This window comes from Melozone crissalis, unplaced genomic scaffold (assembly GCF_028551555.1).
Source record: "Melozone crissalis strain CALT ecotype California unplaced genomic scaffold, PUWL_Pcris_2 ptg000018l_1, whole genome shotgun sequence".
NCBI lineage: Eukaryota > Metazoa > Chordata > Aves > Passeriformes > Passerellidae > Melozone > Melozone crissalis.
In genome coordinates this window covers 23,691,778-23,717,667 of record NW_026535796.1, presented here as the reverse complement: position 1 = coordinate 23,717,667, position 25,890 = coordinate 23,691,778, and the positions used below count along the sequence as shown (strand labels likewise).

At 41.5% G+C, this 25,890-nt stretch overlaps 1 protein-coding gene across 1 annotated transcript in view; it reads left to right on the top strand.

Moving 5' to 3' along the window:
* The window catches only part of RAD51B (RAD51 paralog B), a 397,656-nt gene extending 373,688 nt beyond the window's left edge, over positions 1 to 23,968 (top strand). The window contains exon 11 of the mRNA XM_054275735.1: positions 23,641 to 23,968. Within this exon, the coding sequence (XP_054131710.1) occupies positions 23,641 to 23,792 (152 nt within the window). The 3' untranslated portion in view covers positions 23,793 to 23,968. The remainder of the gene's footprint in view (positions 1 to 23,640) is intronic.
* The last annotated feature ends 1,922 nt before the right edge of the window (positions 23,969 to 25,890 follow it).

The following is a 25,890-nucleotide window of genomic DNA, read 5'->3' as shown; positions in this document are numbered from 1 at the left end:
GTGACTTTCAGGGGGACAGATGAAGGACAGCGCTGGCAGGAGAAGCCAATGCCTCCAGGCAAGCTGTGACCCCAGTTCTTGTACAGCAGCCAGTGGGGCTCCCCAGCTGCCCTCAGCTCCTGGACACTGCCAGGTGTACATCACCCTCATTGTGAGCCCCCGCTCCATAAGGAATACCCCCAACCTCCAGCCCCCAGTTCTCTGCCCTGTGTAGGAGCTGCTCCAGCACTGAGATCCTTATGGAAATCCACTGACTAGACCTGAAACATGCCACCTTAATGCAAATGCTCATTAATGTCATTGTTAATGAGCTGCTGTTGTAAATACTGATATTACTGTCTTTCTTCTCCTGAGCATTCATATTGCCATCACCAAGCTGAATCATTGCTGCAAAGTGGGAAATTCAACAGCTACATGGATTATGCTTGAGGACCTGACACTTGTGTGGGTGTGCTTTTCACACCTGCTGATACTTTTTGATTGTGAGTTGTTCTGTGCTAGACACACTGTCAAAGATGAGCTGTCACAGACAGAGCTGCCCCCAGAGCACAGAGGGGAAAGAGTTATTTATGGAAACCTTTTGTCAGCGTGTCCCTCACTTTTACTCACAAAATAGTTACTTGCTGTCTAAATGCACATCTTCCTCCACTCTGTAACAACAAAAAGGAGTTATATAAAAGAGGCTGGCTCATACAACTAGCCTGTACAATTTAATTAAATAATTTAAAGGCTGCAAGAGAAGACAATCTTTTTAACAGGAGAGGATGGAAGAATTGCAGGGCTCCTTTGTAATGGAATAGGATCAAAACAACAGATATTTGACATTTGTTAAAATTTCTAGAAATGAACATTCCTAACCCCCTCTATTATAGGAGAATATTATAATTGCAGCTTTAAAGATGGAAAAACAAAGAGGATGTTGTACTTACAAGGCCTCTTGAAGGCACATAGACATAGAAGTCAGTTCCTGAAGCAAAATGCGTATCCAGACTTGTAACTATGCCTCACTATCAAGAGCTAGAAATTCTGCTTTTTCTTGTAAATCTGCAAACACATGGGCATATGGTTGTGGGGTTTTTTCTCTAAAGCAAAGCTTGTCATCTACACAAAATCGTTTGCTGTGGCAGAGAACGCTCTGTCTGACCTTCAAAATGCACAGGGTTGCAGGGTGTGCAAAACATGCATGCATTAAATTGTTCCCACTATCCTTGGCTGAGTAAATTCAAAAAGGTGGGGAAGGTGAGGTGGAAGTGGTTAGCAGGGGTTAGAGAGTGGAAGTTTCTGGACATGTGAGATTTGCTGTGCTTTACCGTGTATTCCAGCATCCTCTCTGAGGAATCAAACAAAGATTTTAAGCCCAAGTGAAATCAAATCCCTCAAGCAAGCTTAACTCAGGAATGTGAGAGCACAATACCAACAGCATGAGGGGGTCACTAAGAGAAAGATACAGTATCACCTGGCTTCTGTTCATACTGCACTGTCCATCTAAGAATCTCCAAAGTCTTCAGGAATGCCAAATGAACTCTAAACACTCCTTGCTGCAGGACTGAGTGTTTCTGTTTGCATGTTACAGGTGAAGAAACAAAGGCACACGCGGCCATGTGGCCATTGTGTAACAAGTTACGTTTGGGTGAAGCTACAGTAGTTAGCAGATGCCTAATTTAGACTTCATCTGATGTCTGGTCTCAGTAATACTCCCCAGGTCAAAGGCAGTCCAGTCCTTTTGATCGCCTGGGTAGCACACTCCTTTTAGTTGTTTTTGCAGGATTCAACAAAAGGGGAGAGAAAATCTACAAACTGTCTCATAATTTGAAACTGTTGAGATACAGTTTGGTTGTTTCTGCTGATGAGGTGAGATTTTCCAGGGTCAGGAGAGCATCAGAGCAGAAATGAAGGCAGCCAGGAGCCTGAATGCAAGGCAACTGTCATGCTGCAGAACACAGTGCCCAGGACAGGCTCCTAGTGGGTAAAGTGTGCTCAGAATTCAAAACCATACTCACATACCTCTTGTTAACTAGACAAAGAAATGGAACATGAACACTTTCTGAGTATGAGCAGGCTGCACACACGGGAGCAATTTCCATCACAAGTTTTTTTATTCTGCAAGTTTTTTTGAACGTGTCAGACTGTTGTTCCAGCACAGAGTGATGACATTTGGAATTGCAGTGTGATTGGTGTAGCAAAACTGGGAAAACAATAACATGAATAACATGAGTTTGTCACATAAGAAGAGTGAATTAAATTGATTCTGTGTAGTGTTTTCATCTCAAAGTGCTTGAGAAGTTTGTTTATAAATTGATTATTTCCCTGTGGCTCAAATGCAGCTGCCTCTGGGCTGAAATGCAGTTGTCATCATTGTACATGCAGTGCTCAGGCTGGCTATGATGAATTTGCTTTATTACACATCTGGTTTCATCCAGCTGTTCATAATAAAATGATAACTTTTAGCACCTCAGTCAGATTCTCAGACTGTTAGTGTCATAAGTCCTAAAGTCACTGAATTTTCCAAGACAAAATTCAGACAAGTTGTGCTGATATGCAACTGCAAGTAGTTACAACCAGCTTCACATAGACTGTGCTCAGTGAATCCCGAGGACTGGGCAGTTGTTCTTACGTCTCTGATACTGGAATATCACAGCTACAGTCCTCAGGGAGGCAAGTTACGTTATTCTAAGTTTTTTGTGCCTTGGCTGTTACTTTACTTTTCTTCAAGACCTCCATGATTTTGATGACACCCTTGAAGGTGTCAGGGAATTGAAAGACTGCAGGAGTGAAAATAGTATGCATTTTTGTTTCGGGGTTTTTTGGTCAAGCAAAATGTCAGTGGTTGACTGACTTTGCATGTTCCACCTTGATACGTTGATATAAAAGACCCAAAATCAGATCACAGCATAATTCCACATTCTTTTGAGAAGTAACAGTTTTTTTAGCACTACTTCCTACTAGCTCATTGATTAAGAGTAATAGAACTAGAGTGGTAGAGCTAAATCTTATTCTGCTGAAGACATCTCATATTTATTCCTGCCACATTGTCAGATCTAGTTTACCTTAGCCAATACAGGATGTGTAGTGATAAGCTTGATATACTGTGCTGCCTGTTTAGTTGTACTACCTTGTAGTAAGATTACCTCAGGGAAGTAAAAATAAGCATCAAGAGAGGTTATATAATTTTTCCTAGGCAGGATACAGTAGTCATACTCCACCCAAAGTCAGCAACAAAGCTGAGAATATTCTCAGTGACAGGCTCATATACTTTCCACTGGGTCTTATCACCATCACAAGCAAAAATTTTTAAGCAAATCATCACATACAAAGTCTAGCTCTGGACTTTGCATCATTGCTTTTTCATCAAATGCTCAAGGGATTAGTTTTGAACCTACCAAATCCCTCCCAATCTACAAATCATAAATTTATAACTGAAGCAAATATATCCATGTACGCATGAGGAGAGGGGGCTTTGCCAGGCCATTTTGGCAATTGCAGTAAGCAGGTTATGGTCAGTTTTCTAAAACAGTCTTCTCATAAAAGACAAAAAGAGAGGACAGGAAACTTTTTACATTCACAAATAAGTGCCAAATCCTTCTCTTTTTTTATCAGAATGTACTGACACTCAGCTTTTGTTAGCATTCATTGCTATTAGTGATCTCCAGTTTTGACCATATAGCTGCAAGAGGATTAGGCTAGTTCTTTTTTGGGGATGGCTCTGTCTCCTGTAGTTTTAAGATACCTCAGGGCTGCATCCCCATTATCCTTCAGTCTCTGGAGTTGTTAAACTTTGTAGTCAAAGTCTGCTGCCAGTATTTTTGCAGCAGTGCCTTGGTGTTCTCAGGTCATGCAGCCAGGTTACACACACATCTCCCATTCCAGCAGTCCTGCTGACCACCACTTCTGCACCCATTCTAGTGCCTCTGTAACTTTGCTGTATAGCTTGGCCAGGATTTTAGAGCAGTTGTGAGAAATTAACTTTTTTTCTGTCTAACCCAGCTTAAGTTTTTTCAGAACAGATCTGAAGATCTGATTTTTACTGTGTTTTTGTTAGTTTTTTTCTGCTGATCTTAACATTATCTGATCTGTTTAAATGCTGAAAACTTGGTATATCATCAAACATCTGCTGTATTTTTGGAGAAATGTCCCTAGTTTGGTGAAGCAATCTAAATCACTAGAATTGTGATTCTCAATTTGCACAAAATGCATGCTCTGTTTTTTAAGGGATTCTGCCAGACCCTGCTGACACATGAAATATAAGAAAATATTTGGCATCAGCTACTTCCCCAGAGATTTTTCCTCTTCTAGGTAGTGGAAAATGATCTCTCTGTACACATGTATTCAATTCTTTTAGGTCTGTTCGTAAGCAAAGGTTCCATCTCTTTTTTTAGCATACCCATATTGTGATGGTTCCTCTGTGCAGTTTATGGTAATGAATATATTCACCTCCTTTTTTAGCCTCTGCTACAGGCACAGGAAACCTTGCCAGCATTGCTGATTACAGAGTAGCCCTCAAACTCTCCTTCAATGACTTGATACTTCAGCTTTCCAAAGAAAAGGGTCTTAAGAGAAGGCTAAAGAATGGCTCCCATTTCTTGTAGATCATGTTCTTTGAGGCTGTTGTTTACCTGTCTGGTTGAGTTTTAACCTCCTTGCAGGACTAAACCCACCACTACTAGTCTGAAGCTGTACCTGTTGCCTCTGTGGCAGGGCTGGTGCTGGCACTGCAGCTGCTCCTGCCCCAGTGCCCACCCTCAGACCACTAAATGCCATGGTGGCTTTTTTGAGACTATGGGAGCACTTCAGAGCTCAGTCAGCCCACTGTGCCCCCACACAGGGCTCAGCACCACCAAAGCATGACAGGACCCTGCTCCCACAGACACTCTATGCAACCAACACCCTCCCGTACTGAGAGGAAACTCAGGGCTTCCTTGCACTGAGTTATGGGGTTAAGGACCTGCCATGGAGCTTGGATGCACAGTTCCTTTTCCAGTTCAGGGGACGTTCAGGTCCTGGCCTATCTGCTGTTACCCAGAAAGCTCAACACAGCAGACTTACAAAGCAGGCCAAATGCAAACAGCAATTTAAAACTCCATGGCCCCTCACTAATGGGACTGTGCTGTGTCAAGTCTCAATAGCTCACACTTAACAGCTGTTTCATTATGGGGTATGGGCACACAACTGCTAAGGAGAGAGCGAGGAAAAATAATAAAAAAGACAACATGCAAAAGGCTAAGGAGGCCCCTGGTTTCCTTAATGAAATTAGTCCTTCCTTTATGAATTCCAGGGTTAAATGCAATAAATGTGATTCACATACTCCCTCCCCTCAGCACAGCAGAAAGATCTGCTAGACACATGTTCAGAGCAGAATGGGGAAGATATGACGTGACTCAAGAGCCTGGAAGGCTAAAAGGAGTAGATGAGGGAGAGCTCTGCAGCCCTTGATCTTTTTAAGATTTACTGCCTTTGCCCCTTGCAAAGATTTTTTTTTTTCCTGGAAAATTCTAGCTTCTAGCAATTTAAAAAAAAAAAAAAAAAAAAAAAAAAAAAAAAAAAAGTTGGCTAGGGCAATAAACAAGATCTTTGAAGGGGGAAGGAAGCCAAGAGAAAGTCAGGCCCATTAGTCACGCAGCTGCATTTCCTGTCACAAAGGACCCCAGTTGAGTAATCACTCAAAATATGCTTGTTATTTTTTCCAATTTTATTTCAACTTTCAGCCTGCCAATATCTACTGCAAGAAAAAAATAAACCAAGAAAAAGTCTTTTAGTTTCAGAGGGGAGAACAATGTACTATCAGACACTGATTTGCATTCTTTTTCCTTTTCTTAAATTTTCATAGCCTAAAAAGGCTTCAGTGATATGAGAGAAATGTTGGTGGGGCACAATGGGTCTGAGAGAGTCCTGGTGTTTTCAGGGCATGTAGTTTCAGCAGAAGTGTGGATGTCAAAGTTCCTGGGCTATATTTCCAACTGCTATCATTGATTCACAGTACAACCTTGACTGAGTCATGTATTCATTATTCATTTATCTATAATTTACTATGAAACATAAAGATGATAACAGCTTTTGCATAATTGCTTTGTTGGACTTCATTAAAGGTGCTTATAAGTAATGTTAGGTCCTCTGATGAAAATTCTGTACAAGTATTTGTCTAAAGAAAAATGCAGTCAAGACTGAAAAGAAATCAACTTGTAATTTAAAGCAGAATATTGCTATTACTAGATTTTAAAAGTACTTACATAAAAAGAGGTGAAAATAGGAGCAATTCTATGAAATAGAAGGAGGAAAGTCTTGCTGACGCTGTCTTTTGGGATACTTAAAGGAAGAAAAATACAGCACAGGGGACAACCCCCTTCACAGTGTTGAAAGAGATTGATTATACCAGCTCCCCACCCCTGCCTCCAGATCCTGGATTAGAAAGTGCTGGCTGTGATCAATCTGGTACTGACTTCTAAAAGAATGATGGAAGTAAAGCTGGAAAACCTCTGTTTTCCCAGATTGCTGATTCTTTTATCAACAAGCACAACTACAAAATATGAAACCCTGCTCTTAATTTACTCAAAAGTAATGAGTATGGTGACCAGGCCACCTATAAAGAAGGGCCATAAGCATGCTTCAGGGCGCATAACAGTTTGTAACTTACATTCTTGACAGGGTACCTGAGTATGTGGCTCTGTGAACATGATTGCAAAGGGATTACCAGTCCGTGTTTGGATTGCTGTCTAAGTAGAGAGTAGATGATTGTAGTTTACACCACGTAATAACATGAATTCAAATACTACACAAAAAATGAAGCTTACATTGCTTACATTTGCATGCAAGTGTCTGGTAATGTCATAGAATTCTCGAATTTGCACACATTTGATACCCCAGATGTGCAATGTTTTCAAACCACAGCTTATGAGCAGATGTGATTTACACAGCAATATAAATCACAGCTTCCTAATGCTAGTTAAAGGGTGTAAACTCAAACAAATGTGAGATTTACACCAATTTGGTTAAAGAGAGACTTTGAAAAGCTGTTTACCTATACATTTAAAATCAATTCAGAATGATTATTTATGCATGTTTACACTGAATGGAAAAGTAAAAATCTTATGAGTCATAACTCAATTGTGAAAAATTCCATGCTAGATTATCTTTATAAATTATGCTCAGCCTTTGTCTTCCCTAATAGCAGGCAAGGCAAGGTGTGCTCCTCAGTGGGAACACAAGCGTGCACTCCTGGTCTGTGGTCAGAGCTGGCATGAGGGTGTAGGGGCTGTTTGCTGCTCTCACACCACATGACTTTCACTGCTGCGTGTGCCAGGCTGCTGGATCCCCACATCATATGACATTATATGCAATAGCAATAGGCTTATGTCCTAAAACTATCTCTGCCATGGGGATAAAGGCCATTTCCAATGATTACTGATACCTACACAGATTTGAAATCATGTACTGGTAGGTATGAATGAGTGGAAATTATTTGTTTACAAGGTCAGCACAAACTTTGTACTTTTTTCTTTATGACTGCCAGGGTATGTGATAATATTTCCTATATCAGTATTGCAGAGATGTATTGGTATAAATCAGAACAGTATCTAATACCTCAGACAGTGTAAATAATAACCACCAATTAAATGAATTACATTGGTAAATATACAGGGTAGCAACTAATTTTCTCTTTACTTACCTAGTTATCTTAGGAATTTGTATGGCTGTATAGCCATGGTATTTGAGTGTCTCCGAACCTCTGAATCTGTGATCTCCATGCAGGTCTGATATTAGTCCAATTAGCCCTGTATAGGTGTGCCACTTAAGTCCTAAGATGAATGACTGACTCAGAATCATCTCAGAAATCTATGACCTCTTGATTCACCTGCTGGCTGTGAAGAATTACTCTCCCTCTTGCATAGATGGGAAGCTGAGTCATAAAGAACTAAAGTTACATGCCCATAAACACATAAATAGCAACAGAAATGGAATGAGAACTCATGATGTACAGATCCTCAGTCCCTGTCTAGTTGCATTAAGTTAGTCTCTCTCCTGACTTCAGAGAACTGATCATATTTGGTAAAATAGCCAGCAGCTGTTGCTCTTTGCACTGCAGTGCTTTGTGATGTGTGTGGACTTAGAAATAACTGCTTATCAGAAAGTTAAGTTAATTGGGTAACAACACAGTTGCTTAGTGCATTGACAATTTAATTTATCAGCTCTTTTTGCTAAACTGCTGCATGAATTTGGGCAATTACTTCACGTGCTGCCATTTTTCTAATTGAATATAGGAATAATAACATTATTGGACATACAGGCATAAAAATCACTGTATAGTGCTGCTCTGTTTCTCATTTAAGACGTTGGAATGACAAAAGGGAAGGGACACAGACAATAGTCAGTTCTCCCATTTAGTTGAATGAAGTTCTATGACACAATTCAAAAAGTTCTTGAAACAAAAATGATTGGTAAGAACATTTCAGTTTTAAGTTTTACCAGAAGACATTCCAGGGCTGTTGTGCCTCTGCAGCTGTGGTTCTGCACCCTTTGCCAGTCAGCACAGGACGGAGTTCTCTGGGTGTGCCTCAGGGCTGGTTTTCTTTTCCTCCAAATACAGTACAGGAGTGTGGAATTTGGCTATATGTAGCAGACACGTAGCTTCATTTTGACAGCAAAACTGACTATGAAAGGGTTAACCCATCTAATGGAAACATTTCAGTAAAATTGAGGGAGGTGGAACTTAAGTCTCAAGTCTTAATAAAATGCAGGTGTTTTATTGTTAGGTTTAAAATGTCTTAAGACTCCAGCAAGCATTTGAAAACAAGGGAAAAAATGTGCTATTGAATAGGAAACTTGGAAACACAACAAGAGTAGTGCAAGGCATCTACAGAGAATTCAGCTTTCACTGGCTAAGGTCTGCCTTAAAGTTCACAGAGTGAAAACACAACATAAATATTAACTGAATAGCACCTCTCACAATGTGCATCTGACTTCTGAGGTATTACACCTGGGATTAACTTCTGACATTCTCCTTTCCACCATTGTGACTTTGCTGTCTTGCTGGCTCCATGCAGAGTATTTATACTCATTTTGCAACCTTTCTTCTTTCTCAGTCTGTTTGGAGTGTTGATGGGGTGACAGGTAATGTGAGCACTCCACTCACAGTGTACAAAAAGCTCTGCTAAATCATTTGCAACTGCTTTTATGTCAGGAATAGGATTTTTTTTGTGTGTTGAGGGGAACCAAACTACTTTTAGAAGAAGCTAATAAAAAGAATTTGTAAAGAAATCACCAGTCACTATTTTCTTCTCTTGCAATTCCCTCTCCTTATCACAAATAACTTGGGGGAGCATTTGTCAGTAAACTGCACTGCTTAGGTCACAAAGTAGAAGGATTGCACTGAACTTTGATCTTTAACTTCAAGTTTTTAACATATTTGGTGAATTAATGTAGATACAACTTTCTAAAGGGAAATTAAACCTGAAGAACCAGAGAAGCCTAAATATACTTATGATTGCCCAAGATTACTACACCAATATCCCTATGGACCTTAATTAGTGTGGGTTTTTTGGGACCTGTGTGGTGAAAACAGTAACTAATTACTGTCCGTAAAAATTCAGCCCTGGGAGAAAATCAGGCATGGATTTTCCTGGCCTTAGCCTTGGTGATGTAGATAAGCTGTTACCACTAGAGGAGAAGGGCAGAAGTAGTCCTTGGAGTACCTGATAGGATGGAAAACAAAAGAGTAACTTGGGTTTTGATGTGAGAGTTTCACAGCTGTGATGTAGTAGGAAACAGAGACGCAACAGTGAAGACTGACAGGTGAGATGTAAACAGTACTAAGCAAAAAATATGTGGCATACAGAAAAGTCTAAGGCAATGAATAAAAATTAAGCTGATGGAGCAGTGGAGCTAATAAACCTGAGAATCTGCCAGGTCTTGTTTTACATAGAGTAAGTAGAGTGCTCAGGACAGCTTGAGTAAATAATTCAGAATACCAAACAACAAAAATCAAACCCCTCCATGATCAGAATGGAAACCCAAAAAAGGCCAGGCTGTGTGCCTTCTGTGCAGCTCTGCCCTGCATCCTTGCTACAGGTCACTGGCCATCCAAACTGACAGACTGGAGTACAGGCATCAGACTGACATGGCAGAAGTGAAGGAGGGGGAAGTGTAGATCTTTCTTCTCACAACTTTCAGAATAAACCTTTTTTACTGTCAGCCATCATCAAAATTAGGTGTATTTTTGAGAGGCATTTTCTGAAGATGCCGTGGAAACAGACTACAGCTAAAGAGAGAGGCAAAGAGTAGAAATCTTCACTTAGAGTATCCCAAAAATCCTGGTAGGAATCTTCAAGTTGGCCTGAATGTGCTCAGGATCATACCCTTGAGGAAACAAGTATTTGTCAGCATTTGTTAGCTGCCCACAATTTTAGATCTTCCCTGGCCTTCTCATTTCCTCCTTTGCTTTGTCAGACTGCTTTCATCCCACTCCTACTCAACTTTGCAGATGCCAGTTCCTGTTTCTAATGTCAGCAGTTCTCAATCTTCTCAGATAACCCTGTTGTTGTTTGTGCCTTGCTACGTGAGGGAAACAACCCATGCTTTCTGTTCCCTCCTAAAATGTCACTGCTGCTCTATCTCCAGCAAACCTAACCCAGCCCCTGCTCTGCTCAACTTCTGCCCAAATCCAGCATGTCAGACTGCAAAAACTGGCAATGCTTCTGGTCTCAGTGTGGGGAAATAACCAAAATCAGTGTTAGAAGCATGGGTTCTTTATTCTCTATCAAACTGGCCTTTATTTTTTATTTTTACCCTTGCAAGTATTCTTGAATTTCCTGATGTATGTTGTCTCTGAGAGTCACTAAAAAGGGTGGATGGATTTGCAATAAAATATGTACAGCTCTGCTAAAGCAGTTTTACATTAGTTTGTATCAACTCTGAACTAATAGTGATGTCAGTCATTGAAAAGCTCAAGACAAGTACTCTATACTAGTGCTAAATATTAGCAATAATTGTTAGTGTTAGACCTCATAGTTATCTTTGCAGATACTGCTGACTATTCCATATCATACGAGAGAAAGAAAGATTCTTCCTCTAAACACTTAATGTGCTGTGAAATGGTGTGGTATTTGACTGAAAGAACTAACCAATAACCTTTGTATCCCGTCTCTTATTTCTCATATTCCTCCATCTTTGCGTGATGAAAGTTCCCCTTCCAAATGTCATTTGCCTCATGTATATTTATTTTAAATGCCTGAAATGGAAACAAATTTCTTCACAGCTTTCTTCTATACCTAAGAAAAATGTAGCTAACTGCTTATAAAAGAAGCAAAGATTCCCATATAAAATAATAACAATAACAATAGTTATTATTATTTCATTCTAGAGAGTGGTGTCAAGAGTCAGATTGTGCTAATGGCACAGAGAACAGAAAATAGTAATATCAGAATATCAAAGAAGACCAAAATCTTTGCTTTTATGCTACTCTTCTGATAGCATCTTAGTGTATTTTAAGGAATGGTTAAGGATATTTTTAATCTTAGTCTTCAATTTTTGTAAGTGGAGCAAAGAAATGCCTCCCTTAGTTTATTTTTTATTTCCTCTAGCCTAGTCTAAAATATCTTAGCATTGTACCTTTCACAGGTGACCTGTAGCTTTTTTATGAGAGTGAAATGCCTGAAGTGCTTGCATGCAGAGCAGCAGGACCTGATGCCCTTCATTTCACAATAGCTTACAAATAGGCTTTAATGGCAGTAGTGCTGATACTTCCACCCAAGCCAGGGCCAGAAGGGATAGGTACAAGGGATAAGTACAAGAACTGTTTGCTTTCCCTTTCCCCTGCTTTACTATGGGATACCCACAAACATTTAATTAAAGCCATTGTATGCATGCTTAACTTGGAGATATCTGTGGTTCCTTGAAACCGTTACGCAGGAGCACCAAAGAAAATACAAGGGAGTCACTGAAGGAAAATACAAATGAATTAGAAAAGCATAGCAACCAGAGAATACATTTCCCATAATACAACAGTCAAAGGTCATGAGATCACAGATGCTCAGTTGCTCATGCATATCATCTATTCTCTCCACTTGCATGCTTGCTCCGGAGAGGGCAAAGATTTAATGAGGATGGGGCTAGCATTAGCAGTTCTCACCCTTCCTCACAGCCTACATCTCAAAGAGCACTAAAAGCCTCTTTGAAGTTGGAATAGACATACATTGAATTGTCCCAATGCACACATACAATCTGGAGTTTTCTCATCAGGTACAAAAATACAAGGTGACTGTTCTCTTCCGGCTGCCCTGGATGTGAACAAAGCTCTTGAATCAAAGACTTGCTGAATTGAGGAGTTAAAAGAAGTTTATCCATTGCATCTGTCTTTTCAACCTGCAGCAGCAGCCCTTCTTGGTCTCACGGTTTCTATTAGTCAGTTCATTTTTCCCAGCTCCTCGAGAAGAAATCCTGTTCAGACAAAACAGCACTCTATTTACAGGAAGCTTGGCAGGGTCAAAAAGTGACTGTAAAACAGATCTCTTGTTAAAACCGATACAGCATTTGCTCTGATGTAGATACAGCTAGGACTCAGAAATCTCTGATTTGCTATCAAGGCCTTGAAGGTGATCTCAGAGTCAGATTTGTTAAACTTGGTGACATTGTGTTGTTATCACTTAGCAAAGCTAACTCAGTTGCTCCAAGTCCCACTTAATCTGTGCAGCTCACTACCCACAGCTTCTGACCTACTTAGTCACTTCCGGTCTTTGATTTTTGTCTTAAGGCCTCTTTTCTGAGCTGGCATGTGACTGCCATTTAATCTTAATCAAACTTCCTTGAACTTCCATTACTGTCAAGTACAGCTTCTCTCACCATAATACCCACCCTTGTGAGTGCAAGAAAACTGATTTACAGCCAACAGTCTGCCACTTCTCTTATGTTCCATGTTCATCTTTGCTTTGTTTTTCTTCCCATATGAGTCACTTCTTCCCCCTCTCTGACACATCATGCTACACTTTGTTTCCCTCGATCTGTCAGTGGCTGAGATGCTGCCCTGCACACCTTTACTGCAGAGATCTGCTGAGTATTATTATAGTGTGTGCCCAGCTACCGTGTGCAGATTCAGAAAAAGCTAAACACAAAGAAATGGAGTTGGCCACAGGCTGTTTCAGAAAGCCAGCTCATTTAATATGCTTTTGCTCCTGACCAGAAATGATGACCAACTCAGTTCCCCTATGCCTTGCTTAAGAGCTCCTTATGCAAAACACAGCTGTTTAATCTGTGCCTCCCCACCTACCATCTCCCCTGTTACTTCAGGGCCCTTGTTAACTTTACAGATGCTAGAAGCCCTTACCAGGCTAAGGACTTTCCCCATTCTCACTGGTTCTGAATGCTGCAGTAATGTGCCTTTGAAATAGACTCCTTCAGCCAGTTTCCTTCCACAACCAGAATCCAGTCTAAAGATGTTAATCCAGTACCACGGTGAGTTTTGCCTGCACAGGGGCACTCCTGAACTGATGGGATCTGTTGATTTTTGAGATTCTTTCACCACAATAGAGAAGTTCAAAGATATGGCCTGGTGCTCTTAGTGGCCCAATGCTCTTTGGATGTCAGATACAAAACATTTAGTGGCAATGTCATATGCCTGTAACACGTAGGAGAGATTTGTTCAATCCCCTCTTGCATGTATGCCCTTTCCTGACCTTTTTCAATATGCCCAGTTCTGCTTTGCTCTCTTCCTCCTATTTCTGTGCTCATCAGCACTCATCCACTTTTGGGTCCTGTTGTTAGTAACATCTGGAGGTTATGTGACCCATCACTGAGCGCAGCCTTGTCCTCTTAGGAGGCAGAAAATGCCACACATTTTGGAAGGACAAATTAGCTACAGGCCATTCTTACTAAGCCTCTCCTTCAACTTATCTCAAATTGTATTTTTGAACTGCAGTCACTACACACTGTAAGTTGAAAACAACCACTTGAGCCCTTTCCAGCAAGGCTTTGATACTAGGCCTGGAGGAGAGATAAGCAGCACATTGAAGTTGTGGTATCTCTGTAACTGAGGGCAGGGAGTGAATGGAAACATGCCCTCCTTCTGGCACTGCCTGGCTCTGCTTGAGGGGAGAGGATCCAGCTCAGCAGCTGGGGTTCACACGCATGGCGGGAGCCAGCGGCCTCTCAGCTGATGACAGATTAGACTCAGGGCTGGTTAGTGGGAAGCCTGTGATTAGACTGCAGCAACATCTGTCTCTGGCACTAAAGGAATCACTGCTGTGGGCTGTGATTTTCTCAGCAAACTGTAATTATACCAGGAACCTCATTCATGCTAATTTTCTCAACAACTTAAGTGCAAAAAAGTGTGAGTAACGATGCAGGAAAGCTGAAACTGTGAAAGGAGCAGGAAAGAGGCACCTGTTTAATTTTTTTTCAGCCCATTCCAATTATTTTCTCTCAGTTTCTTAGCTTTGTATGAATCACAGACTGTTTTCTCCTGGAAGTCAGTGCCCAGGTTTAACTACCTGAAGTTGACCTGCCATCCACCTGAAGCTGATAGCACACATCCTCTCTGTCCGCTTCTGTCCCATGGCAACCTAAACAAGTGTGGTGGCACCTGCAGAAGGTGTCATACCAACTTTTCCTTGGCAGTGCCACCTCTTTCCTCCCATGGGGGCAGCAGTATGGAGTGCTGGTCTCTGATCACAACTGTTCTCAGGACATTCCCAGGAAGGTTTGGCCTGGGCATAAGTGTGGGATATGGGAGATTGCCCAGGGTGAATTTAAACCTTAATCCCAAAGGTCCTGTCTAGACTAAGATTTAAGAGTTTGAACTTTAAAAGTGTTATGTTATATAGAGTAACTCTCTGTTTTAAAAGATACAGAAAAGGCAGTAAAAGTTTGAACTCCCAGTAACACCTGGTAAATTTTGCCAAAATAACAATGTCAAAAAAACACAGGATTTTCTTGCAAGATTTCTGTGCCAGAAAAATCTTTTTGTTTGTGCAGTTGTAACTCCATGGTTGCTCATTTGCCATTCTTTGCTCAGAATATAAGAAGAGACAGATTTTTTTTTAATGTATGTGTAGAGAGGAGGAGAAATATCTAAGTGAGAGTTTGCCAACAGAGCTTTACCATCCAATACTCACGATGTAGACAAGATCAAAATGATTCAAACTAATCCATGTGCTTCTTCACTTTTCTCACAGCATTAATGTGACTTTTAGTATACTTTGAAGGCAAGAGTGTCTTGTGTATGTTAAGCAATTTTATATCAGCATCATACTCTTCTAGAAGAAAGCAGAATTGTTCCTTACCAGCATGTCTGCACTTCATCCTGCAGCACATCTGGCAGCACAGCCAGGGATGAGAGTATGGCAGCAGGAACTTGACCCTTGGGTCTGAAAGCACTGGGAAGGCTGCAGTTGGCAAGCAGGCCCCTATCTCCAGAGCCGAGCCTCTGCAGACTGGTGACACATCTGGAGTAGTCTGGAATTGGCACAAATGGCTGTGGATGAGGAGGAGAGAGGAAAGGTTAGAAGGAAAGTGGAAAAAATGTCTCTTGCACAGTTCACTTTCTTTTCCATCTGCTTGTGTGCTGTTGCTGTGAGCTATTAAACAGCTGCAGTGCTCTCTCCCAGAAGGGACTGTGATTCAGTGGAGATGGAGGATGATCCCTACAGCTTAGGGCTTTGGGAGCCCCCTTGAATGGAGGGGGCCAGAGGAGTAATGTTTCTCTGATTTACTCTTCTACTAAATACACTTGGGAATTCAGCACTTGGGGCAGTAGCCAGAGATGCTATTCAGGCTCCTCAGAGCTGAAACTCCTGGCAGGCAGTGGGTACTGCTGGGTACTTGTGACTCATTCTTGTTGAACTAGGTGAGTCCTTCTTGTTTCTTGCCTTCCAAGCAGAACCTCCCAACTCTCCTGAACTGGTTTCAAATTTCAAGAAGAGCAGATTACTCAAGCAAAAGGTGTTTGCAGGCTTTGAGACTGTAGCTTGGGAAGATAAAGGTAGAGAGGGAAGACCAGGAGAAGGTGGGGTGGGCCTACAGTGACTGCCAAGATCTGAGCAAAAGAGCAGATTTTTTGCATCCATTCAGACACTCAGCAATTTCCTGCGTTGTTCCTACAATCAGCATGCTCCGCCTGCTTTTACTTAACCATTTCCTGTTTACGGCTTCCAAAAACTTTCTGGTGAAATCACTAATCTGCCACAAGATCAGTCTTTATGGTTCCTTTTGAGCAGGCTTCACTCACTTTTTTCCTCTGTCTTCAGTACACAGATCTTTCAGACTGAGGCACTGTGTGCTGTGTGTGCATGTCTGCATGCATGTGTGCTTGCAGCCAGTAGTTATGCCAGGAACTTATTCTTGCTCATTTGTTCTTTCTCTTAACAGATGCCCCTTCTTTTCCTTCTGAGTCTTGCTGGTTGTTGCAAATTTGAGCAAAGAAACAAACAGTAGCACTGAGGGCTGGTGCCTCTTTCTGTACAATAGAGGGCTCCAGATATTTAGAGGAAGGACTCTTCCCATTACTTTCAAGATCTAAGTGCTCTCCCACCAGTGAGGAATTTGTTCTCTGCATAGCTTGCCCATGCTTTGAATTATTTTCCAGATTTGAAAACAGTGAGGCAATTTTTTCTAGTCTACTGTTCAGTTTCTCAGATGTGAAAGGTAAGGTGTGAGGAGAAGGAAGGGTGAACCCAAGAAAAAAAAATCTCTTTTATACAATGTAGATGGCTCCCACAAGTGCCCACCACACATTTAGTCATGTCTTGCAGAAATCAATAGAAATGCCTGCACGCTTCAAGTCTACTCTCCTTAGCTATATTGCAGATAACACTACAGCCACCACTAAAATAAAATTTATTTTTCACTGCTTTTCCTGTTTGTTTGCTCTTTTTATTTCTCTTCTGAAGCAGTGAAAATAGATTCTTAAGTTTCCTCTCTGATTCTCATGCTCTTGCACAGTGCTGCAATGTTTGGGTTGCGGTGAGCACTGCAGGGGAATGTTCTCTTCTTAAAATAAATCATGGAAACATTTCTGTTAGAATCAGGGCTTGTAGAAGTTTACTTTTTTAAAAAAAGAAGAATGTCAGGCCAGCTTTGGCCTGGCACTATATCCCTTTAGAGGGAACAGACTTCTGATGCATGTCAGTGTATATGTACTGACGTGTGTGTGTGTGTGTGTGTGTGTGTGTATGTGTGTGTATATGTATATACACACACACATACATATACGTACACACACACCAGCACACATGCCAGCTACACTGGTATAACTGAGCACTGAAATCATCCTGTAAGAACACTGGACATGATGGGCCTGTCAGACAGATCTGCAAATTCCTTAACTATCTCTGCTGCAAGTTAGTGTAAGTCAGGATGCTTTCTCTGTCCCCTTAAGTGTAGAAGAAGTTGATCTGTCCTGTGCACTGGCACTGCTGCTGAGCTGTTTCACACTTTGGAAATGAAGTTGATGCGCTCAGACTCTCACATGTTTCTGGATATTTTATCAAGAACACTAAACCCCACTCCCTGCTTTAGCTGTAATATAAACATGCAGCAGTATCACTTCTGTATGGGTTATAAGGGATGGCCTGGGCATTGCTGATGTCCAGGCAGCTGTCTGCTTTAGGCATAGCACAACCCCACTTAGATCAGAGTTTGCTGAAGTATCCTTCAAGCTCTTTGTGAGCAGCTTTTGAACTTCCATCAGGGAAAGGAAGCACTTGTTTTCTGCACAGAAGTTTCTTTCAGATTGGCCCAAGTATGTAAAATGGTTACTTTGGTACCCATCCAGCACAATTCATTCAATATTTTGTGTCAGGGTGCTTGTCATCAGTGGCATTTGCCCAGGGTGAGTCACACCTACCCAAGCAATGATCTGAGAGAGCCCTCAAATATTTTACAGGGTACAGCCCTGGTAAATTCATGATCATATTGGACCACACAGCACTTTATAGAGCAGCTCGTTCTAACCCGGTTTCAGCCCAAGAGACAACTACTTCCAAAAGAGATTCTCTGGTTCAGTATCCATCTTTATTTTCCAGATGTTTCTTTCACCACACTGCTTTCTGGTTACATTGTAAATTTGAGTACACTCAAGAAATTTTTGCTTTCTTCCTCCACTCCAAAATTGAAGGAAAGCTGAACTATATGAAAATGAAGTGAGAACTGAGACCCTGAAGGAAAATGGCACAAGGTGCAGAGAACCATGCAAGACTCTTTCCAGGAAATGGGCAGAAGGTTCATCACATGAGTCACTGTAACCTTAGATGACTAAATTCTTGAAGAATAAACTGTCAGGAATATGATACTGCTCAGGACAGTTCCAGAGGGAGACGAAACCTTCTTAAGTAGCTGTTGTTTGGTTTTTTGTTCGTGATTCATTCCTGAGGAAATTGCTGAGTCTCTGGCCAGCAACGGGGTGGTGGAAGTGCAGGCAGTGCCAGCCCTCGGTGGAGGGGGCAGGCAAGGCAAGCTGGGCTGCACATCCTGCTGCTCCTGGCACCAGCTCTCCTGCCCAAGGAGCTGAGAAGGGATCAGGAGCACTCCATGGCTGTCCTGCCCAAGTGAATAGAGTAAAACAGGATCACTAGTGCTCATCTGCCCAATGAATCAATTCACAGCATGTTTTTGTCTACCAGCAGGTATGAGACCAAGAGGAAATGAAGATATTAAAACTCTAATTCCAGCTCCTTTTAAAAAGTTTTCTTGCTCTACCCGTTCCAAGCAGTTAACCAAGTTCTATCAATAAAACTGGCCCAAAGCTCTGAATTTGGATTTCAGAGATGGTCTTAAGATTTTAAGCCAGTAACAACAGAAGAAGTCAGATGCCCTCCAGAGCTACCTCCAGAGGAGCTGAATTAGGATTAACAGCACTGGGGAATGTTTGCAGAAGTATCTTGAGTGTGGAGAAACCCCAATGTTCCAGCATGCTGCTGTCAGTTCCCATCTTGATGAGTTTCACCCAAGCATTTAACATTTCAGCATTAGTTCCGTGTCTCATAATGCCATTTATGTAATGGTTGCTCATTTGGTTCCCATTAAAATAATGGTATTTCTTCTGCAAACCACTGCCTGTAAAAATCAAGCCACTCAGTTTCTCTTTAGATTGTTATAAAGGAAATAAATAGTAGGATGCACACTGTAATTCCCAGAGAATGGGGGGCTTTCTTTCCCCTCTTCAACATACCACGTTCAGACATCAGCATTAGGAATGTGAAAGATCTGTTAAGGGTTGATGAATCCATCTCCTGCAAAATTCCAGTGTAGTTACTCCTCAGAAGATGTTCCTCAGATACTATATTGATAAATGAGTCTGCAGCTCTCCATAGTCAGTGAGAGTCATTTCTCTCTTAAAATTGAAGAAATGGAAGGTGCAGTTCTCTCAAGTTATCACAGTGCCACTGTACTTTGAGACAGTGTAGAATGATTCCTTGTATTGTATATACCAGCACTTTGAGGAATTCAGTTTCACATGTCTCAAACAATGGGCGTTTCATCTCTTCCTGTGGGAGCCTGCTCTGCAGCCTAACTCATTTCACCATCTGGAGCATTTTCCTGAGTGTCTGCTCACTTTAAACTTTCTTTTAATTGTGTACCCACTATTTCTTCTTAAAGGTAATTTGCCAAAAGTTTCTGTTGTGTGAAATTCACATTCTGTTGTGCTTTTTTTTTTTTTTTTGAGGATTGAGAAAATCCTGAAAGATTGATGACTTCTTCTCTTTGCTTTTTCTTCCTCAGAAATAATAAGTAATTAATAATATATTACTGCTTTTTTAGCCATTCATCTCAGCAATTTACAAGGAAGATCAACATTGTTGTACTCTTTTTACAGATGGAAAAAATTGAAGCACAGGGCAGGAAACAACTTGTCTGAGATCATTCAATGAGCCCATAGCAAGACTTGGATTTTTAAGCAAGTCTCCACAGTACTGCCCTACTTTTTTCTTGCTTTTTTATTTTTTTGGCCCAGTCTAGTTCCCTTTGGCTTTGTTGGAGTACCTAGGAAGGACAAACTTTCCATGAACTTTATTCAGAATTGCAATATTGTAACTGAAAGGTCAGCTTGTTGAATATTTAACAGTTACTATCTTTCCAGTGTGTTGGTCAAGCATCCTAATTAAGCAGTGATAAATAAAACCAACAAAGCATTTAAACAGACTAATTCAGTCCCTAGGGCCCAGAGCTGAATTTCCTTCAGCTAGCCTGTGTTTTCCCAGTTGCAGATTGTCCAGATTGAACACTGTATATATGAAGCACACTCTTATCAGCACACTGCAGGGAGATTTCCTTCCTCCTCAGTGCCACCAGGCTTACTTCACCTGTCCTATTTCCCTTAGCCTAGTGGTTTTCAGTAAGTGTGTTTCTCAGAATCTGAATAGTCGCTAAATTATAAATCTTCCAGTTTGGAATCATAACACCACAATGTGTACAGCATGATAGACGTTGTGGGGAGTGATACCCAGCAGAGCCCTGAGCAGGCTTACCTGGGTGTCACAACTCTCTGTGGGCTGCTAAGGGACAGAGGGTTTCTCTTACTTGCCTTGAAGCTTCTACCTGTCCAGCCTGTGATTCCAGTGAATATCTTTGGTGGGCCTGGAGACCCCTGAGCAGATGGTGTGAGTGTTGTTCCTCACCTCCTCATGGGTGGGCAGCCAGTTCTGTGTGCTTGCAGCCTGGTGTGCAGGGGCCTTCTGAGTGCCCCACAGTCTGGAAGGTGAACTGACAGCACTCACCACATATAAGGTGCCTCACTCTGTGTGGATTGAGGATTGAGAAATCAGGGCTCTGGCTAGGCCAGAGTTAGAGCTGAGGGATAGCACACAGATCCTCCTGGCTGCTGACCATTGTCAAAGTATGCCAGCAAATGAAGTCTGTAGCGTTATTCCCCTACTGCTCCTTCAGGCCTCCTTCATTCCAGATGTGATTGCAGCAGCAGCTGAGGATTTACTGAAAGCCATAGGACTGCTGTAGGTCACTGAGCACATGACATTTGCTTTCAAATTGAGTTTGAGAAACTACCAAGCAGTGTCAAGCCTATGTCTCCTGGCTATGTGAATAGAGGAAGCTAAGAAGCAACAATGATTACATAAAGCAGGGAAATCCCCCCAGACTTCCCCCAGACTACCTCAAACTGAAGCTGATTTGCATATGTTCAGTACAAATAACTTTGCAATGGCTTCTAGCCCCATGAAAGGGTTACATGTCCTTGCTTATAATGATATAATCAGGCCACTTCTCCAAGTTGAATCACTTGGAGAAGATAACAAAAGATCAAATCAGAGCCCGTGTAGAAATCTAAGCAGTTTTATGTAGCTCATAGGCCTGCTTCAGGTGCAGATACAACTGGGTATTGCTATTCCACACAAAATCAATGGGAACTGTTCAGCACCTGTTAGTAACCAGCAGTTATTCCAGAAAAAAAACCCTGTGTTATGTTTTATAATTTGTGATTATGGATGGGTAGTATCATACATACCTTCCTATACAAACCCTGTTTGGTAGAAAATGGACCTTACTGAAAACTAGAAAAAAGCTATGGTATTCTTGTAGTTAAAAACTATGGTCATCCACCTTACAAAACCTGAGACTCATTTGGCCTGGAATTCCTAAGTGATGCTGTTCAAATGCAGTGGTGTTAAACGGACTTCCAAGATTCCTGTGATTTGTTTTAAACATCATGGTTTAACAGAAACAAGCAAGTAAGCAAAAGAGACAGCATATTGAAAATACACATTTACTGGGCTATCTAAAGCTCAGAAATGTAGTTGGCTAACATGACACCACAAAACTATTTTTTGTTATCTTCTATGCACTAAGAATGACAATGTTCATAAGCCTAGTATATCATGACTATGGAATGCCTGGATTGTCCTTGACAACAGGTGGTATTTTCTGTTCCCTTGCTTAGAGAGTAGGGCTTGGGGATTTGTTTGTTTGTTTGTTTGAATAGGATGAGAATATAGACTTCTCAGAGGCTCACTATGAGCTGTTTCTTTGGAAAGAATTGCTTTCTTATTCTTTCCTATCATTTTATTGAAATAGGTTCTCAGATACATTTCCTGTCAGCCCTCTCCCAAAGCTAGATGGAGTTTAGAAAACTTCACTTATTCTCTCCCAGTAAATTCACAGAAGGACTCCCTCCACATTTTTGGGGTTGTCAAGCCAGCTTTATATTAACTTTAAGTACAGTTGGGTAGTGCTTTAGGTGTCTTGTAGTAAATACCAAAGCTGTTTTAAACAATCTTAGAGGTGCTTTTGTCAGTGTAGCATATTTCCTTTGAGGAAAATGGGAAATGAGAGTTATCATCGTTGCCAGTATGGTTATACCAGGATAGCTATAGGAGCAGCTCTTTTCTAGTGTAGTTGCTTTTTGATATAGTTAACAAATAGGGCTAAAGAGAAAGAGGAAAACTGAGACACAGCTTACGTTGACAACCTGTGTAATAAGCCTTGTGTTTTTTCTACAATATCACCTCTGTTAATCATGACTTGTTACTGTGAAATATCCTGCCTTTTACTTTCCTCCTTTCAGATTTATTGACTTTATTCAAGCTTTGGTACAGCACAGTAGGAATCAGCCCAGGTAGGAGCTGGCTATTCTGCAGAGTCCTTCAGGCACCTGAGGGCTCTCTGTGCTATGATGGAGTTTGTCTCAGTGAGTCAGCTGCAGAGACTGGGAAGAGAAATACATATTTGAATAGGCCTGAGATGCCTTGCAACGCAGTTAATAGCAGCAAACCTGAGGACATGACATGATCTGACTGATGCTTGGTACCTTGGATATTTTGGTCCTGGTAACTGTGTGTGTTTCTTCAGTTTGTGTTTGTCACCTTGCAGGTTGCTCAGGAAGGCTTTCATTTTGGTTTTAAATATTTCCTCTCACAAACAACAGCCTGTTTTCTACATAAAGTGTCTAATCACAGTCATATAATATCCTTTATTTACAAAGAGACTCCTTCATCCCAAAGCACTTTACAGTCTGTCAATGACAGAGGTCTAAGACTAGAAGAGGAGCAGATTATACTGGTTGGGAGCAGGCTCTGATCTCAGCCTAGGTATTAATAAAGCATGTAAAGTGGAGCCATAATATTCTCTCTGAATCCAAGGCAATTTGCTGTTAGTTAGAAAACATATTCCTATTAGATGTGCTCTCTTTAACTCTAGAAAATGTGTTTGAATTGTCAAACATGAGCTGTAGTCCATCTTCTTGGGAATGTCCATCTTCTTGCACATCCCATTCTCTGTTCATAGGTACTGGCTACAAAAAATCAGTTTTATTGGAAAATTAGGGCGGTACAAGTACCCTGGCAAGTACAGTATTCTCAGCAAATACATGCTGGCCTTTGGAGAGCTCTGGCAAAGAATGGTAAAGGGGCCTTGACCAGTCTAAAGTTTGGCCCTAGAGCACATCAGAAAGTTTGCCAGCCAGAATGAAAAGGCGAGTTTGGACACTGGTAACTAGAAGGACAACCAGACAGGCAGAAAAAAGAGGATCATTACATGCACATCAATCCATTTTCAGCAGATCTGTACCATTAGTTCATAGTGAACTTATTACCTTGATTTGTTTTGTGTATTAAATGGGTTTCCAAGTGGTTGTTTGCTGGAGGAAATGGCAACTTTGCAATCTCATTCAGAAATATTGTCATTGAGGTGTCTTGTCTTTATTGTGTGTTTCAGATCGAAAGGATCAAACTAATTTAGTTTGGGAAGGAACCAATCCTGCCCTGCAGCCCATACGAGTGAGGAACACTGCCTTGAAAGATACTTTACATGATGCTGCTTTACCCAGCACTGCTGGTGAGACTTCAGGAAATACATCAAATCTATAGAAAGGACAAATGAAACCTCGCCAAAGACTTGAAGGAATGATGACATTGGTTTTCAAAACTCTGGTGAAGCAGAGATTGAACATTCTTCTTCTTTCATCTCTTCAAAGACTGACTTTAAAAGCAAGTGCTGTTCTTTCTATATGTAGGGCCATACTTAACTCTGAACTTATGGAAAACCTGTCTTTTGTTTAGGTTAATTAAAGTGACCTAATAATAAAAGCCTCTGAACGAACATACATGGTACTGAAGAAGTGTAGGCCACATGTGCCTTCCTAATTCACCTCACCTTCTCATCAGTTTGGAGGAACCAATGGCCAAGCACAGGAGTGTCCACAGCCCAAAACACTGTGAAATGTTCACTTCCTTTTTTTAAGAGAATGATAAGCCCACTCAGTGGCTTGATTACAAAGCAATAGTACAGTAAGTACTTATTCCTGTAACTCACTTGGAAATGATGTAAGAGCTACAAATAGCTGGGCTCAGACTGTTCAGAATGTTAGGAGAACAGGTAGCAATCTAAACAGTGGGAAGATCAATGTGTATTACAGCTGCTCAGCTTTCTCTGTCTTCAAAGCACTTTTATAGTATTCACAACATGACTGCAAACCACAGAACTGTTTACTCACCTTACAGACTTAGAGAATGTGTGACTTGCTCAAGGCCACTAAAAGCATCACTGGCTGTGCTGTGATCAGGATGTGTTCCTGGCTCTCAAGCCTACAGGAAAGCCATGGGTTTAGTTAGTGCCAGCTGCTGCTGAGGGCACCAGTGGCCTGAGAGGCTGCTTCTGTCCTCTGCCATCACAGGGAAAGCCTCCCTGAGCACCCTCTTGAGAATTGTACAGAAATATGAGAGGTCTGAAGTAGTGCTGAAGTAGCTGAAGTAACCCAGCAAGGAAACGACTGCAGTGAGGCCACCTGGGGCAGCCAGGCAGGCAGGTTGCCATCTGCTGTTTGCTGGCAGTCTGGGGGTGACGAGAGAGTTCCTGGGAGCACGTGGCCCCTACTAAAAAGCACTGCACCCTGTTAAGGTTGGCAGTGGCAGAGATGTGGAAGCTGATGTTGCATCACTCCCAGCCACCAGACAGGATGGCATGGAGAGGCCATCTCTGCAGCTCTCTGCTTGCACGCTTGCTCACACAGCTTTGGGCTCTCCTGTAACAAGGCAGTTTCCATCACAACAAGGAAGCTACTGCATTTCAATAAGCTACTTCTAAAAGTAATAGATTTCACCCTGGGGAAGAGCAATTTTGCAGCTTCAGTGTTACCAGTTTTATGCTTTGAAGAGACCTTTGTAACATGCAATTTTAATTTTATTTTAGCTAAGATTTAGATTTTCTGCTTGACAGTGCTGCACTACCAGCCACTCAAACCCTGCTGAACTTGCTTGTAGCCATTTTATCTGAGTATCTTGTAAATATTTGGTAGAGCACTCAGACAGAGAAGTGTTTTTCGCTCTTACAGTCACATGCCTGGTTCCAGGACCTTAAAGAAGTACAATAGACTGAAGGCAGGGAAAATTCCACTGAGATGCATTCAAGTCTCCAGGGAGCAACTGCACTTTGTTTAGACTAAAATTTCTCATTGCTGTCTCTCTCCCTATTTAAAAAAAAAACATGGAAGGATTGAGAGGGGAAGCTACAGGGTTTCATTATTATAAACACCAGAATGCAAGGAGTTTTCACTCATTTTGGTCATATTGCAGAGCTGTATACAGTTGGAGAGGGAGATAAGCTTTTCAATGCTCTCTGCACTACCTGGGAAATTTCCATCAAGTTTTAAAATGTTTTACAAACATTAGTGAATTAAAGCTTAATCCCCTTCTTCTCATCCCCATGAAACAAGTGCAGTTTAAAGAGAGGGCTAATGAGACTAAAATAGTTGTGCTTTGCTGAGGTCACAGGGGCAGCGTGGTAACAGAACTTGGGTCTTTGAGTCCCAGCTTTCTGTCTTACACCAAAAACAACACACATTCCTACACCACAAACAACATACATTCCCTCCCTTTCCAAGACTTGCTCTACTTCCCTTCCTAGGATATAGTGAAAACATGCTGGCATCAAACCTTGAGACAACCTTGGGTTTCCCCCCTTGCTCAC